This window comes from Corvus kubaryi, unplaced genomic scaffold (assembly GCF_017639235.1).
Source record: "Corvus kubaryi isolate FWS band 111438036 unplaced genomic scaffold, C.kubaryi_AGA036_p1.0 37391, whole genome shotgun sequence".
Classification (NCBI taxonomy): Eukaryota; Metazoa; Chordata; class Aves; order Passeriformes; family Corvidae; genus Corvus; species Corvus kubaryi.
In genome coordinates, this window is record NW_024581130.1 from 7203664 (window position 1) to 7220851 (window position 17188).

At 45.6% G+C, this 17188-nt stretch overlaps 1 protein-coding gene across 1 annotated transcript in view; it reads right to left on the reverse strand.

Annotated features, from left to right (window-relative positions):
- Window positions 1–3529: 3529 nt before the first annotated feature.
- The window catches only part of PTGFRN (prostaglandin F2 receptor inhibitor), a 67576-nt gene continuing 53917 nt past the window's right edge, over window positions 3530–17188 (reverse strand). Inside the window, exons 7-9 of the mRNA XM_042037894.1 lie at window positions 15606–15713; window positions 8304–8609; window positions 3530–7066 (exon numbers count right to left, since the gene is read on the reverse strand). Coding sequence (XP_041893828.1) covers window positions 6900–7066; window positions 8304–8609; window positions 15606–15713 — 581 coding nt within the window. The 3' untranslated portion in view covers window positions 3530–6899. The remainder of the gene's footprint in view (window positions 7067–8303; window positions 8610–15605; window positions 15714–17188) is intronic.

A 17188-nucleotide genomic window follows, 5' to 3' on the forward strand; every position in this document is an offset into this window, starting at 1 on the left:
TTTGGAGTCATTTCCCCATCAGAAATGCTTACTTTCCTTGCATATTGCCTGGAGTCCTCATGAGGAAAGTGACTACAGAACATTTGCGTGTACGTGCACGGGATGCCAGCCTTGCAGGTGATCTGTGGTGGGCACTGGGCTGGAGTTCTGCAGCCTGAGCTCCCAGCAGATGATTCAAGAACACACCATAACACTGTACCCTCACTCAACTCCAGAGAGACTAGCACAAAAGGCCATCATCCTTTAGATGCAGAGAGACACAGGCAGGAAAAGGCTCCTGAAGGGAAGCATGAAAAACAAGAGATAAGGCAGAGGGAAGAAAACACAGATTAAATCAGCAAACAAGTTTGGGGACAGAAAAAGGATGTACCTGAACACCAAAGGGGAGGTTACAGCTACTGCACTTGCATTCAGAACCTGCATTTGACTGTAACCACACACAGCTTTCATGCATCCAGGCAAATGCTAAGCAGCATGGGTATCTTCCCTGTTTACCACAGTCTAAGTGTCCCAGACACTGCACATCATGCCAGGGCCTTTGTAGAGCTGAAGGCAGCACAGAGGCAACAAGCTACAAAAGCAACACTAGTCCTGTCCTCTCAGACATCTCTGGGTTCCCAGATGCCCAGTAACTGGTAAGTTCACATTGCCAGCTCTGCTGGAGGAGCTCTGCAAGTTCATCCTCCCTTCTCTCTAGCTCCACCCTTTAGGAAACTTTTAGGAACTTAAGTGTCTTTGGCACTCCCTACCATCCATTAAGTATGTCAAATCATTGCCAGCATCGTACAAGCAAGGAACCAGAGGGCATAAGCCAGGTTAAGTTGCCAAGGGGAAACAGAACTTTGTGTCTGTCTGTCTGCAGCTTCATCACTCACCTCTGACAATTACAGAGGTGCACCCAAAGTCCGTGGTCTGGTCTAAGGCCCAGCACATGCTGGAGGTTGTAAAGCCCCAGATGAACAAAGTATAATACAATGGTAACTTGCTTTCACAAAGCCTGTATTGCGAAGTCCTGCCTCTCTATCCCTTGGCAGAGGTGGAAGCAGACATGCTCTGATGCTTCTGGCACTTCATGGAATGCAACTCTGCTGCCAGGGAGAGGAGAACAGCTTGTGTCTATGGCAGCTCTTCTGAGGGATCTGGGAATCCACAGAGCCTGGTTTCCTCAATAACCCAAGCATTCCCCTGGAGCTCTCAGGATCAGTCATCTGCTGACCACAGCACAATGCCATTTTCCTCAGTAGCAGAAGGAGACCCCTGGCAAAGGGCTGTCTGACTGAAGGCTACACGTGGCATTTAAGGTGTACTTGCCTGGCACAAGAATGAGCAGTGGCTTTTCCTTCAGTTAGCACATCCCACAGCTTCAGTCAGTCACTGAAAGACTCTCTCTTGAAACACCATCTGTCCTGATACCTGCTGTGCAGACCTCAGCCCCCTGCAATCACACAAGTGTGGGAAGTCCCACAGGAAAGGCTAAAGCCACACATTTCCTCAGAAGATTTGCATGACTGGGCTTCGCCTTCACATGACAAAGAACTGGCAGGTCTTCTCATGCATCCTGTTTGACACCAATCAGCTTCAGCCCACAGAGGGTTTTTGGACCGCCCCTGACCCGAGCAGGGCAGTCAGCCAGAGCCATAGCAGCACCACTAGGCTCTGTCAGAGAAAAAGGACAGCCAAGCGTGTTGCCTGAGCCTGGTGTTATGAAAGCAACTGAACTCTCAGGCTCTGGCACAAAAGTGCTTTTCAGACTGCCCCTATGGCAGCAGGCCATACTCTATCAGCAGGTGGCTGAGCTGAGCCCATGGCAGGTACCAAGATTGTGAGAGACTTGATACCGCCCATCATTCACTGCAACACCCAGGCACTTACTTGCCAATACCCCCTTTCATTTCCAGACTTAAACGTTTCAGCTTTCTTTCTTATGACAAAATCCTAGCACGTTTACAAGAACAGTATTAAGACCCAGGTCATCCCAGGGGGTAGGGAAGGCAAGCGAATTTCATAAAAGCTAACCCAAGCTTACTGTAAGCTGTAACCTGCACAGCTCAAGGTCAAGGACTGCTGTCCCACAGGCACACCACTCCTTGCTGCTGTACAAGTGTGTGTTGGACACCTGCAGCTGGCAGAGGCTCTGCTGAGGGACCATTTATGACATTCCTCTATCTCAGCTGATGGCTCCTGTTGCTTCTTAAGGATTTAGAGCTTGATGCCACCTTCCAGCAAGCACAGTCTGCAGAGCACACTTTCCATGTAGAAAGAAGCCAAGGGTACACACTTTGCTGTCACCTGGCCTGCACTGCAGCCATCTCAGAGCATACAGCACTCTGAACACAAACTCACCTTGCCAAAGCTCGCCTTGGCATCCCAAAACCACTGCTGCCTCAAACAACTTCCTGCTGGAAAGCAAGTGTGCTGGTTTTGGCTGGAATGAAGTTCATTTTCTTCACAGTAGCTGGCATGGGGCTGTGTCTTGGATTCGTGCTGGAAGCAGTGCTGATAGTGCAGGGAGGTTTTCCCCACTGCTGGGCAGAGCTCACACAGAGCCAAGGCCTTTTCTGCCTCTCACCCCACCCCAGCAGCGAGTGGGCTGGGGGCACAGGGAGGTGGGAGGGGACACAGCCAGGACAGGTGACCCCAACTGACCCCAGGGATACCCCAGACCAGAGAGTGCCATGCTGGGCATATAAAACTGGTGGAAGGAGGAGGAAGGAGGAACATTCAGAGCCATGGTTTTTGTCTTCCCAAGTCGGTGCTATGCGTGACAGAGCCCTGCTCCCCTGGGGACGGCTGAACACCTGCCTGCCCATGGCAAGGGGGGAATGAATTCCTTGGTTTGCTTTGCTTGAGTGCATGCCTTGTGCTTTCCCTATTAAACTGTCTTTATCTCAACTCATGGACTTTTTTCACTTTTACCCTTCCAGTTCTCTCCTCCATCCCGCCGGTGGGGGAGTGAGCGAGGGGCTGTGTGGGGTTTGGCAGCCAGCTGGGATTAAACCATGACAGCAAGTCACCTCCTTGCTGTATGATTTTGGTGTCTTTACATGGTTGCTGGGGGTAAAAAACCATCCTAAATTCAGCCACTGGCAAAGAAAGCAGGAAGTTTTCTTCCAACACTATTGATTTTCCTCCTGGTACCTTGGAAACGAGAAGCCTCATGAAGGGGTCAAGGAAGACTCAACATCTAATGCCAGGTTTTACAGCAGATATTAAATGTACACTCCCAACTGTGACTCCTGGCCTTAGCTAATCAAAATAAAACTCTCCCAACAAAAAAGGTGACTTACAGTGGGGTAGAAACACAACAGACTCAGAAAATAATTATGCTTCCCAATTCATCACAGAAATGTAGGCAAATATTTAAAACTTACTGTAAAATAGGGCTCATGCTTATTTTACAGGGTGAACAGTGCTGGAAACAGGACTGTAAGGTTTACATTTTATACCTTCAGCAATAGTGTCTGCATACATGCAGGGTACAAGGAAGGAACTGCCCATAGCTCAGACATCGAGACCCACAGCACAGACATAATCAAAAAGGCTCGCTCTTTATTTTAAACATATAAAGAAACATTTTACACAGCATTGTTAGAACTATTCAGTACCTGCATTCCAGAATTGTGCCCAAAACTTTATTTTATAACTTTGAAATTAAAACAAAAGAAAGAAAATACCTTGCCCTTCTGCTGTATGATGTTCAAGGTTGCCCTGGATTGAAATTCCAAGTGCCTGGAGGAATTTACCAGCTTAACCAGGAGACGTGGCAATGCAAACAGAGGAAGATCAATGTGAGCCCTTAGGATACTTTGACAATACCACAGGTTGCAGCAGGGAGGATATGGATGCTTGTACTGCACCACAGGCAGCTTACTCTTCTGATACTCTGCAGGTTTAATACACAACCAGATGCACACACACCTCCACTCACACAAACCCTGGTCACACAGGAAATAATAATAATAATAACAATAAAAAACATGAAAAGTGACCTAGATTTTTTTTTTTCCCCTTAGAGAGAAGATTCACACTCTATTTTTAAAAAAGGGGATAATACAAAATTGGCACAAGTAGAAGGAAACCTGGGGGCTAGATCTAGCCCCTCAGCTTCTAGCCTTCCAACTACAGCAAGTACAGGGTGGAATGGGATGCTGCATTGCCTTCCAAGGGGCTGTCAGCAGTACAAGCTAGTGGCAAACTTCCTTCACTTGGAGTGACAAAGATGGTTTGTTATGGGCTGTGAAGGAAGATCAGCATTAGATAAGGACATGGGGATCTTTCACTAGAGAAGAAGGGAGCCCTGACCAAAATAACCCTGAGTTTTTTTCCAGCAGGGAGGAAGTGTGCTATATTGTGTGTTTGGGAAGAGCTGGCGGTTCCCTGCTCATCCATTCCCTAATTATTGCATTACGGTCATGATCCTCTCTCCCTAAAACTTTACCAAGGGCGTAGACAAGAAGTCAGTCTGCCAGGACAAAAAGTGAATGATGCTGGGCTTAGAGCTTCACCACCACTTCCACCCCTCCCAATATGCCCCAATGCCACATGCCTTCTGAGAAGAAAGGCAGATGTTAATGCAGGAAAGAAGCTGCTACAACAGCCAACATCCCAAACATCAGGATAGTGTTTCATAACATCCCAGGAAAAAACAAGATTTCACTACAGCAGGGACAGGAGAAGAAGAAAAATTCTTGCTGTCAAAGTAATATCTGAGTGAGTCCTTTCCTGAACTCCCTTCCTTTGGAAAGCATTGCTACAGATTTCTGGGCATTCACAGTGGAAGGTACAGACTGCTTTTGCCCCATTCTTCAGGAAAGGCAGCTAAGTCTGCCTACAACAGAGGCCTTTTCAGAGCTCTTCCAGAAAGAAAAACATCAGGCCAGAAAGAAAAGTTCCTATGAACCTTCAGGCCAAAGTCTTTCAGAGGTTCGTAGGTCTGGGGGTCCCAGTTTTGGAATACTACATGAAATGTCCTAAAGAGTCAAATAACAACTTGCAAGCCCCACCTTGCAAATTAAGCCCATTTTTGAGATGTTTCATATTCATCTTTCAAAAATCACTGGACACCTCTATGCACACAGATGTGACTGGGTGCATGTTCACACACAGGACACAGAGCAGCCTTCTGGAAAACCCCCTCACATCAGCCTCAGAACAAAGGTCACAAGGCAAGACAAAAAAAGAAAACCCAGACAAAGAAAACTTACCACAAAAAACCTTCATAGCCGAGATACCAGACCTGCAACTCCCCTGGAATACGCAGTGGGATGAGCTATTAGAGAAGCAGATTGTCTAGGACATAACTAATGTCTAATCAGGCAACAGCACACCACAGCCACTACCTTCCATGGATGTTCTTCTTTACCATCTTCCATCTTAAAAACCATGGAAAGGATTGAGCCCTGAACTCAACTCTGCATCTCTCACCCTTCTTGATGCAAGCCAAACCATGGCTACCACATCTGACTGTGGTGAAGTCCTACTTCCTCCTTTGTTTGTACACAGTATCTTTATTCTGACCTTTATTGCTTAAAACACCAGCTGTGCTGGGAAGACAGAGCTGCCTGGCAAAGATGCTGCTCCCTCTCAGGAGCCAGGTCAGTGCATGTGGAAGACCAAAGCAGGACTTCTGTACTATAGCACCAAGGAATAGGTCTCAAGCCCATGGGGAGAGGCCTGCTGCAGGCCCACGCTCAAGACCAGGGCTGTTGGAACCTGAAGGATTCTGGATGCCCCCTTGGGCTTGCTCTTATTCCTGCCCTGAGCTGCACTGCAGCTACTGCAGATCTCGGATTCTGCTCACAGGTTCGAGGGTTACCAGTGAGTGACTGGCAGAAGCAGCACTGAAGTCTGGTCTGTGCATTTGGTAATACATAGTTTACAAGTCTCTAAACACAATCAGCTGGCCAACTGCAGATGAAGATCCATCTCTAACTGTATTCATAAGTCACACCATCACCAGGGGAGCAAGGTCTCCAACCTCCCTGCTGAGGCCAGCAGAAGGCTGAGCCTTGTCCCTAGATACCACGTGCCCCCCTGCCACAAGCAGAACAGGGTCTCAGGCACAATGTGAGCAGCTGTAGTGGGGAAAAGAGAAGGTGGAAGGGTGGGCAAGAAGGTGGCCATAGGCAGACATCCATCAAATGCTTGTCTGAGGATTGACTCTTAAGGGTTGCCAAGTTAGTCCCTACTCACCACAGCTAAGAGCTTTGAGCACTGAAAAGAAAAGGTTTATAAAAGTGCTTCAAAGACCTCCACCAGGCAAGTTATGTGTCAAGATTAACTCAATCTCCTGGAAAGCCAGGGAAGAGAAGGCATGCTGACAACCATAAAACAATTCTTTGCTGGAACAGCCTCATGATGGTTCCAGCACAGGAACCTTCCCCAGCTTTCAACCCAACACAGAGAAGTCTCTGAGATACCAAGGTGGAGAGAGAAAGGGAACAGGACGGTGGTGTGGAGATAGAGGGGAAAAGTAGATTGGTTAATACAGTGGAAGTCTAACACTTTTACCAGCCTCTTTCCCATCCATCATCCTGCCCACCTTGCTTTCGTACAGGGACATCTTTCCAAAACCACGAGGGGGGAAATAAAACCAATGAACAAACAAACAAAACATTAATGAATTTTGTCACAGGGCCCTGCTGAAAGAAGGCTCAACAGTTTGCACATTAGAAGGACACGATCCCTATGCAGAAAGTGCTGCTGGAAAAGGAGAACTCCCAAGTTGCTAAATATGGCCTGATTGTTCTCAGGACATGACGTGTAACGAGGAGAAGCTTGAGGTCCAGGCTGATATCAGAGAGCAAACGCACTGTCTTGTCTGGGACTGTGAGCGTCTCAACACAATCCAAGAGCCCTGTGAGTCTCTCCCAAAATGCAAGTGTGTCCAGCTCCCACCCTCAGTCCATCTCCATCGACATTAGCCGGCGACGCTCTCGTCTCGTTTCCTGCACTTCCTTCTTGCAGCACCAACGGGAGCTGCAGTAGCCAATAAGGCAGGAGAGGAGTCCAATGACAGTGGCCAGACCGATGCCAATCAACAGGGGATACTTGAAAGCATTCAGAACTGAAAAAGGAAGGCAGAGTCGTTAAGATATCACTGAGAAATTCAGACATCCCCTTTATTTCTTCTTGCCTGAAAAAGGAGAAAATCCCCCATTATTCAGCCAGTGGCAGATTAATTACTTCAGAAAGAAATTACACTGATTTTCTTTCTTGATTTCCATCTTCCCAGGTTTGAAAAATTGCTCTTTTACTGGTCTCCCTTTCCTCTTCTTCCTCCACCCTTTCAAAGCCTTGGAAAGGTTGGAAGCACCAGAAGAGCCTTGGAGTGAGATAGCAAAGTAAAGTTCATTCCAAGAGTCACTCTATCACACATTTCTCCATACAAAAGCACTGGATTGTTTCTCCATCCGAGGCTGAGTGTAGCTGCATTCTTTTTTACATGTTTCCAAAAAGCAAGGAGTAGACTCCTTTTTGCTTTGAATTATTCGAATTACTATATATTTACCCTGTCTAATCAACCTTCAAAGCTGGTGCCTAAACAAAAAAATGGATTTTGAAGTACGTACTGCTCAGTTAAAAGGCAGTAAGAACTGTAAGGAGTCTGGAAAGTACAGTTTTAATAGTTATCAGCACAGTGGGGAGAACAAAAGCTTATTGTTCATTTCAAGTTCAGGGAACTTCCAAAAATGACCTCTCTTGAAAATATCAAGAAAGCAACTAGTTCAAAACCCCTCCTGTGTTCATCTTCCTCCTTAGCTATGTGCTGAATGCAGTATCTAGCGTGCAACTTCCTCCTCATGAAGTCTAGCAACACTTGCAACTCTGAGTGGAAAGCAGACAAGGGATGAAGGGCAGGGAGCAACATGTCTTGTCATTAGAGAGGGAGGAAGGAGCCAGAGCTCTGATTTTCTCTTCCCAGCTTTGACACTAACCACAATGTGACTAATTCACATGCCCCATCTGCAAACCAAGCCTTCCTCCAGCAGGCAGCAGAAGGGTTAACACTCTGAGAGAATACTGTGCCCTTGATTGAAAGGTGCCTGAGCTGTGCAAAACATCACCAAGAGGTGATCAGGAAAAAAAAACACTCCAGTCTTATATCTATCAACTGTTTAGGCAGAAAAGATTCTTCCACTGAAGAATCTCGAAGAAGAAATTGCAAACTGTAAAAAAAGATGACAAAATCTAATGAGATTACCAGAGGCACCTTTAAAAGTAGTTACGGGGAATGTTTGCCACAAAAAGACATAATAAGGTGTTAAAAACTAAATTGAGTAACACATGTTTCAGTCTCTTACCATCCATTTTCACAGACAGAAAGATGGGTTTGGCTTTGATGTCAGGCTCCCGCTGCCACACGCCCGTGGCGGATCGCACCCACGGGGTCACTACGCAGTAGTGATTCCCAAAGTCATGGTCCTCGCAGCCGTGCACGCGGAGCCGGAATTCCAGAGGGCTGATCCTCTCCAGGCTGAGATCACTGCTCCCATTCCTCCTGCTTTGGGTCACAATCCCTCTCCGGTCCAGCGAGGCCAGCAAGACGGGCTCTCTGTCCAGCGCAAAGGAGCGCACAGCAAACCAGGAGACATCAAAGGACATATCATCTGTGTTTGTGGACAAAGAAGAATTCAGACATGTTGGTGAGTTCTGAAAAGGATTCACAGTGCCATTTCTCAGCAGAAAGGTTAATCTGTAAGCAGCACAGGCAGCGCTGGTCTGACAGCAGAGGAAAACATAAAAAAAGAAAACAGAAAGAAAAAGAGAGTTCCCTGAACATGTCCATTCTAGGAAGATTCAAGCAGTGAACTGCAATGAAACGCACTGACAGGGAGAATAGAGTTGTACAGAAAGGGTGACTTACTACAGGGATGACAAAGAAGAGATTTCTTGCCTTTCTGCCTGCCATTCTAAAATTTGTATTTAACTCTAAGTTTTTACCAAGCAGGCTTAGTATCATAAGAAGTTCTACAGTTATGCTGCACCTACAGTGAAAGGGAGTGGGAGTGCTAGGTAGTTGCTAGGAGAGAGTGATTTGCAGTTCCGGTCTTCATGCAGGACCTACACAGCCACAAAATCAGGAGGCTCTATCCTGAAGGCCCCTTCCTTACATTTAGAGTTTGCCTGAATGAACACAGATTCTGTATAGTGCACAAAGAATTACCTGCAACAGTACAAAACATTCAGGAGCGAAGCCTGACCATGCTGCTCTTATACATTTTTCCCCAGAGCTGTGGGTTACTGTGACACATCAGACATGATGCCTTGTACAAGTTTCACCACCCAAGGACACAGTCTATAATATGGATCTGCAGGAACTTACACTTCTAACTCAGCTGACAGGTAGTCAGAGTCCACCAGCACACCTAGCTCGCTGTGTGCTCATGCAAGGTCTTATTGATCTCATTAGCAGATCTCAGTCTTAACCCTATTAGGCAGATGTAGCTGAGTATCTACTTTTAAAATCACCGCTGTTCTTTGCTATCATGAGCCCAGCAACACCTGTCAGAGTCGGAAACCTGGCCTGACCTACAGCACAGACAGGAAAGCCTGCTCACTTGTTTCCTCACAGCTCTTCCTTCCTGGCACATGAGCAAGTTGATGGGCCCAAACTGGAAACAGAGGTTACTATTTCTGTCTTGAGTTTGCAGTACTGGTACAGTGTGTGCACACCTAGGGCAGTCCCAGTGATTCTTGGCAATATATCAGACCTCCATTTTCTAGTATTGAGAGCTCTGAAAAATACAGTGCTAGCAATCTGAAATTTAAAACTGATCTTTTGTCTGAGTTTGCTTTTCTCTAAACTTTCACATTTGACCTTCAGGCTAATGGAATAACTGAAGCCCTAAACCTGCTGTTGTACTGAAATTGTTTACAGATCTAAGTGAAGATCATTTTTAAGCCTCTATCAGGCAAGCTAGCACCTTGGCAAAGAAGGGAACCTCCATATTTTAAAGTAAATTAAAAGGACATCCTCAGCTCTTTTACTTGAACTATATTATCAGCTGGCCATGTGGGACATTCCTCCTTACTGCAGAAAAAAAAAGAAAACAAACCAGTGTTTGGGGTATAATTAACTCCTTCCTAAGGTGCACTGCATTTACACACATCTACAGAAACAAAACAAAAATAGGAGAAAGCACATGTTACTATCAGAGACCGTGTCTGACCAAACTGTTTTGGGACACCAGCCAGTTTCCTGCCCTGCCTGCCACAGCCTGGCCTTCTGGGCAATGCACAGGACCTTGGGAGAGCACCTGGCCTGCTTTGCAGCCCTACAGCAGGAGCAGGTGTCCCAATCCTACATGGGGCTCGGCATAGGTCACATGGAGCAGCAGCCCTCAGAGCCATCCCTCTTGCCTCTCATCCTACAAACGCTACTCTGAGTTACTTGGCAAAGTGCTCGGACCACTTCCCTTGAAACCAAAGTTAATAAAAATTACCATAAACACATGTTCAGTCAACGAGACCAAACTTTGACCTCTGCTTTGTGCACTCATCCAAGTGCCTATGGGAAACAGGGCCTCTGCTGGAGAGAGCTCTGTTTATAGAAACCACTCTTCATCCCTGCTGTCTGTTTATGCCAAATACGGTAATAGTGCTGGTCCACAGGCAGTCACATTGGGAATGACCAATTCCTTCCAAAGATCCAAGACTGCTGCTTGCCCTTGTGTTTCCAGGTGCTGTAGGAGCATATAGACACCTTCCAGGCTAAGTCAAATTTTATTTAACACACCACTGACCTTGCTGAAAAGGGTTTAAGCAACAAATTTAGATATTAAAAGATGATAATAATCTAGCCTTCAGATCCTCAGGCAGCTTTGAAGAATTCCTTCTTTTGCATCTCAGATAATTTGAGGTTCCCTTCCCTTCACATATGAAGATGAGTACAGGCACTTGCTGTCATTTTGAAATAGTTGAATCTGTCTTCTGTAATTACAACATCGGACAACAGTATTATGGCAACATATTTTATTAGTCAGTATACAGTTTGCAATTAGTGACTCACTACAGACAGTCAGAGGGAGGATTTGGCTCCAAGTACTCTGTCACTATCCTCCTTGAAATAGCTTAATACAGCAAAGTCATCTGATTCATTTCTATATATCTCTGGCTTTCATGCAATAAAAACACAGGCAAATTTAGCAAAGCCAAGACATAAATCAGGTGCTCCCTAAATATCAGAGATGAACATGCCTAGCAGCTCCCAAGTGCTAATACATATGTAGATAGTCTGACATAATCCCATATGTAGATTGACTGACATAAAACAGGTACACACTAGACATCTGCACCATTCCACACACCTTCTGTCAATGCTGACAAGTCACTCTCAATTTTTGACCCAAATCTACAGAAACTCCACTTCAAGAACCACACTCACACTTAACAAAGGTTTCTTTTCCTGGTTCTTTCTGTGCCACACAGTCAGTAGTGTGGAACACCTGGCCAAGGTGCCCCACAGTGAAGTGTAACATCCCAGTGCCAAGCCCACAAGGGCATTGAGGGCCTCAGTACCACCAGGACAGGAAGCCCTAAAGGAACAGAGAGCACTGGGAGCTGGACACTTCAGAGCTCTGTGAGCAGAGTAACAGTGGTGCTGTGCTTCCTCCCCTCCTCAGCCAGCGAGGATCATCAACATGTAAAGCACATCTTTACGCACATTGCGATTTGACACACAGGGCTAAGCTGTCTGGGTCTGAGCTACTTCCCTGACCAATCACTCCTCAAAAAACGGAATCCTATTTCTAGACCAGCTTCTTAGGAACCATACACTTCCACTGCTTAGAATGGAGCTCTCTCAGCATCCTGTTACAGCATTGAATCACAATTTTGAGACCCTTTTTGTTTACTACATTTAAATGAGGTTGAATAGGGCTTCCTAGAGAGCTGAGCAAACCACTTCAAGCCATATAAGGGGTAAACAAGCTGGTTTTGTTAAATTCTCCAGAGTGCCCACTGGGTCTGTCTGGAGCAGATAAAAAAAACCCCACATCTCCTTTCAGACACAGTAAGTAATACTTTTAAATCCCTAAGCACACAGCCCAAGAATGGGTGATCTGGGAAGTCTAGAGAGATCATTTGTGAAAATGTGTATTCAACAGAAGTATCAGAAGCAGCTTTTATATCTTCAGGGCACAGAAGAACTACTATTCCCCCCTGACACACACACACTCCCCTCAAAACACCAACCACAGCTGCCAAGCCAAAGGAGCACTTCTTTAGAGGGAGCAGTTGCTGCCATGTACTGGGCTTAGTAACACACACTAGATTTCAGCAGGGTCTCAAGGAAGCAGAGGAAATTAAAGCATGTAGCAGTCACATCAAAACCTTTCCTACCCTTTTGAAAATTTCCCACAGGGTGGGTACACACAAACACACACTGAAAGCATTGTGAGTTGCCTCTACCAGAAAAGGGTTCAAACCATAAGTGATGCCTCTAGGGAAAAAAAAAAAACCAAAACAAAACAACAAAAATGGATCAATCTAACTGTAACAAATGGCACTGACAGAGATAACTGGTCATTTAGCTTTTCTTCAGCTCCTTGGAAGTACTTTATTTTTCTGATTCTGCATACAAAGAGGGAGACAAGGTGGCACCTGACATCAGCTTATTACAGGAGGCATACATACTAATCCACATGCATGCTTGCAGAGTTGAGCGCCAACGTGCACAAGAGCAGAGCTGGCTGGCATACGGAATGTGTTCAAAGGATGTGCGTTTTACAGGACATCTCGTGAAACAGCCTGGTCCTCCTTTGCTCACAAGAGATCCCACACCACAGCCCTGCAGCACGTCTGACACAAGAAGTACAGATGGCCTTGAAAGCCACCACGCCCCTTAGAAGGGAGTCAAATGCATTTGCTCTTTTCTCCTTTCTCATCACATTCCCAAATGGAACGACCACGTCTGCACTGCAGTCATTTGTTTTCTTCCAGAAGATGCTGGCAACTCTTGCCCTGTTTCTCTGATTGCCAGGTGTGGGCTTTCCCTAAGAGCGTGCCTCATGTCCCCAGTGGGATGAGACAGCCCCATTATTTTCACAGTCTGTCTAACATTTGGCACTAATTTAAAAAGCAAGTCCTCCATTCCAGTTGTGAATTAAATTGTGATACTGACACAGCATAAAGACAGATCAGAGATGGGATACGGAGGAAAAAGGTTACTGGTGAGGAACTACATCTGTTTGCTACCATACAAGCCCTTAAGCCCGTCCCCTAACCTGCCCCATTAGCCCTCTCCAGCTCCCAAGGCCAAGGAGGCAGATGGATGACAGAAGTCTGCACACCCTGCATAAATTCCAGCTGCTCCCTGCAGCTCTTCTGCCAGTCTCATCCAGAGGACCAGCAAGGCCTGGAGATGGACCAGATTCTCAGGCCCATGGGGTTTCATCACACAGCATGACTGGGCTGGTTAGGCCCCAAATCCTGCTCATCCAGCAACCAAGAGGCTCAGAGCGTGGACTGAAAAGTCCCCTCAAAGCCTGCCACAATGCCACACTTTACTCCGTTCTAGGTGCATTTATTGTCTGTGCCTCATCTGCCCCATTACAGACTGAAAAAGGAAAAAACAAAAACCTTAACAAACCACCAACATGAAATAAACAAGATAAAAAAACACCACAGAGGTCTGCCATGTCCAACATGACATTACCCAGCTATGGAACAGATTACAGTGCTGACATTTAAGACTGCTCTGGTTGCCCGTGACCGCTAGAAACAGCATCATCTCCAGCTCCAGGGGTAATCTATCAATTCAAGGGACACCCACAAACCCTTGTGAGGTTGCCAAGTTAAAACGTAACTGTGCTGATGAGCAGCTCCTCAAAGACAACACCTTTTTACTTCAACCTTTTTGATTATCCTTATACTGTCCATGTTCCTCCCAGGCTCAAGGTACCAAATACACACAAAACCATCCCAAACCCAACTGCAGTGAAGCACTGACAGGAGAGCCCCACTGCTACTAAGCGGCCGCTTTTCACAGAATGGGTATGGCTGGAAGGGACCACTGGAGGTCATCTGGTCCAACCTCCCTGGTCAAGGGTTATCCTAGAGCACATGGCACAGGACTGTGTCCAGAGGGCTTTTGAACCTCTCCAGAGAAGGAGCCTCCACAACATCTCTGGGCAACCTGTTCCAGTGTGTGGTCACCCTCACAGTAAAGAAGTTCCTCCTTATATTCAGGTGGAACTTGTTGTGTTCCAGTTTTCAAGTTTTAAGTGATTCAGGGATGCTGAGGCCTCTTTCACAAGGCAACACCAAGCTTATTTAGGCTGTTGAACACCAGCAGAAGCAGCAGCTGCTGCCTGTCAGCAATTATTGCTTTGGAAAGGAAGGCAGCTGCTCTGGGTACCACCTTGCAACAATACCTCTAAGAGCTTGAGCGCACCTCAGCTTGGAAGAGGCTTCCTGCTGAGCAGAAGCCACGGGACAGGCTGAGGTGGATGCACAGGCACACATCACTGCTTGCTGTGCCCAGTATCCCAGGCTATGACTCTTTTGACAGCAATAAAGTTTACTCAGCTGTTCCTCCCTACCAAGCATTTCAATAATACAATCTACAGACTTCTATCATTTTTTCACAGGCAGCACACGACTGTAATCTAGCAAATTGCTTCCCTGCCACGCTCAGATTTAATGCAGAACAGACATCTTGTAATTTCAAAGTGATGGGCCTTTACTAAGCCTGGTACTTCATTTCATCAGCTACTACATCATAAGTAATATTTTCTGCACAGCACCTCTTTTGTAGTGGTTTATGAGTAGGCTTTTAAGTTTAGCATGAATCATGGCAAGTTTATATTTAGATATATTCACATACATTTATATTTACATATATATTTGTAGATTTATTTTAAAGAGATATTTATATTCATATACATAATGACTAAACTCTCTCCAAACCCAAATTTTGGGCATAAGAAAGAGAGTTACTCTCACAGCATTTTGATGAAAAGCAGCTCAGACAATGCTTGGCAAGCAGCTAGGTTTTGAGCAATTCTCTGAACTTTTAGCTCTCCATAAAAATTTGCTTTTAAAGTGTCTGCTATCCTTTTCACAGGAACTAGGTACTGTATTTCTTTCTTCCACATGAAAAAGGATGCTCAGCTCTGAAGGCAATGAACATTCATTTTGGCATTTAGGCTGCAGCAGTCAATTATTATGATTTTTAGATTTACCTTAAGCCTTAAATTCACTCTCAAGTGTGAAGCTGACTGGCCAGGTGTCTAAGATTTCTTTACAGATAACCATTTTCTCCTAAATGGTTTAGCCAATGGACCTCCTTCCCAATTAAACGGAACAGGAAGAGTTTTCATGGCCCAGCTAGTGGTTGTGGGTTTAGATTGTCTGCAGCGGGGTCACTTGATGGGGACAGCAGAGGGGAATTTAACGGTAAGAAACTCTTTCCCCTCTCCCCTCAGAAGGTGAAATGCAAGAAACTTGCTTTAAATTGAGCTGTGTAAAGCAAGCACATGCTCCTGTTTTTGTCTAGTTCTACAGAACTGTAGGTTCTCAGCTCTCCAGCCTCACTCAAAGGACATAGGGATGTAACTTCTGAAGGCAAATGAGTTAGGAGTGAAATAATTTTGCTGAAATACCTGGCTCAAGGGGCATTCCTTCCGTTGTGACGATACACAGCAAATCTGCCACCTCACCCTGGTAAACCGTGGGGCTGTCAGAATGCACCGAGACGTTGAACACGGGACCTGGAGAAGAGTAACCACAATTATTCAGGACAGGCTTTACTTCATTACCCAACACCTTTCTTGCACGTTTTTGAAGTATTTTCTCCTCGTTTGTGGAGACAGAGCTCTGAAGCAGGGATAAGCAACCATTTAAGTGTTTTGTGAAATAGTTTCTCATTCTTAGCTATTTAATCCTGTACTAAGACAAAGTACCCAGACCATCAGACCTGTCACCCAACACAGAGGCTGCTGCCCAAGTCTGCCTTCTACTCTCCAGCACAAAAGGAGCTGGTCTTCCACTGGTGACTCCTTTAAGAGCATGAGAGTTCAGGTCTTCAGGCTAATCCAGAATGGGTCTTTTTGTTGAGGCTGTCAATAGGAATTCAAGTTAAAACAGTATCTTAACAATACCAATGGCTCTACAGTGGAACTGGAACAGACAATACAAGTGGTGCATCTGATAATACTTTTCTGCGTGTTTTCCTTCAGGCTCTGCCACAGACAGCTTCTTCTGTGGATGTCTCAAAGCCCAAGGGTACAGCAACTCCTTCAGCTGCAAAGTGGTGATGATATCAATGAAAACCATTAGGCTGTTTTGAAATACTCAGATACCATGACAACACTGTGATATTTTGACTTCTGACACACTTAAGTTAAAAACCCAAAACTTCCCCCAATTTTGAAAACAGCTGCATCTCTAGTGCAAAAGTAACAAAATCACAACTCCTCAGATACGCCAGCATTGTTAATTCTATTTCACAGGGCAGAAACTGAAGAATGTACCAAAATACCTCCATGATTTCTCTACTAAACAGGGTGAAGGAGACGAGTAGAATGAAAGCTGATCCCAGCAGTGACCTCCAGGATGACTTCGGGGGGAAGAGGCAGGGAACCCAAGAAGAAACTTGGGACTCAGATTAAGAAGTAACCCTTTTTACACTCCCTAGACTGCCATTATTACCTGGCTCACCTATTTCTGGCACAGCAGCAGAAATGACAAGCAGAGAAGGGTGACTTGGGAGGACAGAAAAGCTGTTTATTTGCTCTCCTCCACTGTTACCTGCTACTCTTTTAGTACAAGAACCATACATTTCAAATGCACTGAAGATCAGTGGCAAACAGTGCTTTTAATGAAGAACACTTCTGGAAATCATCCAAAAAAACCCACTTGTGCCTTGCCCTCTCAACAGGTTTCTGTGGAAAGCTACACTGATAGCTCACCACATGGCACATACTTACCACATCATTCCCAAACTGAGGTTCTGGAAAGAAATGTGGGTGTCTCATGAAGCTAGAGTTAATTTTTGCTGCAACTTTTGTAGACTACAAGGGCCTGGCTTGTTTTGGTCAACAGATAATACACAGCATGCTAAGAAATTCATTCCAACTACAATGCAATAATTACTTCTCCAGCTTTCAACATTCCCCTCCTGCAATTTCCACTGGGCACAATGTGCTGCTCTTTGTTATACCATAAGTTTTCTTACAGCCCTCTC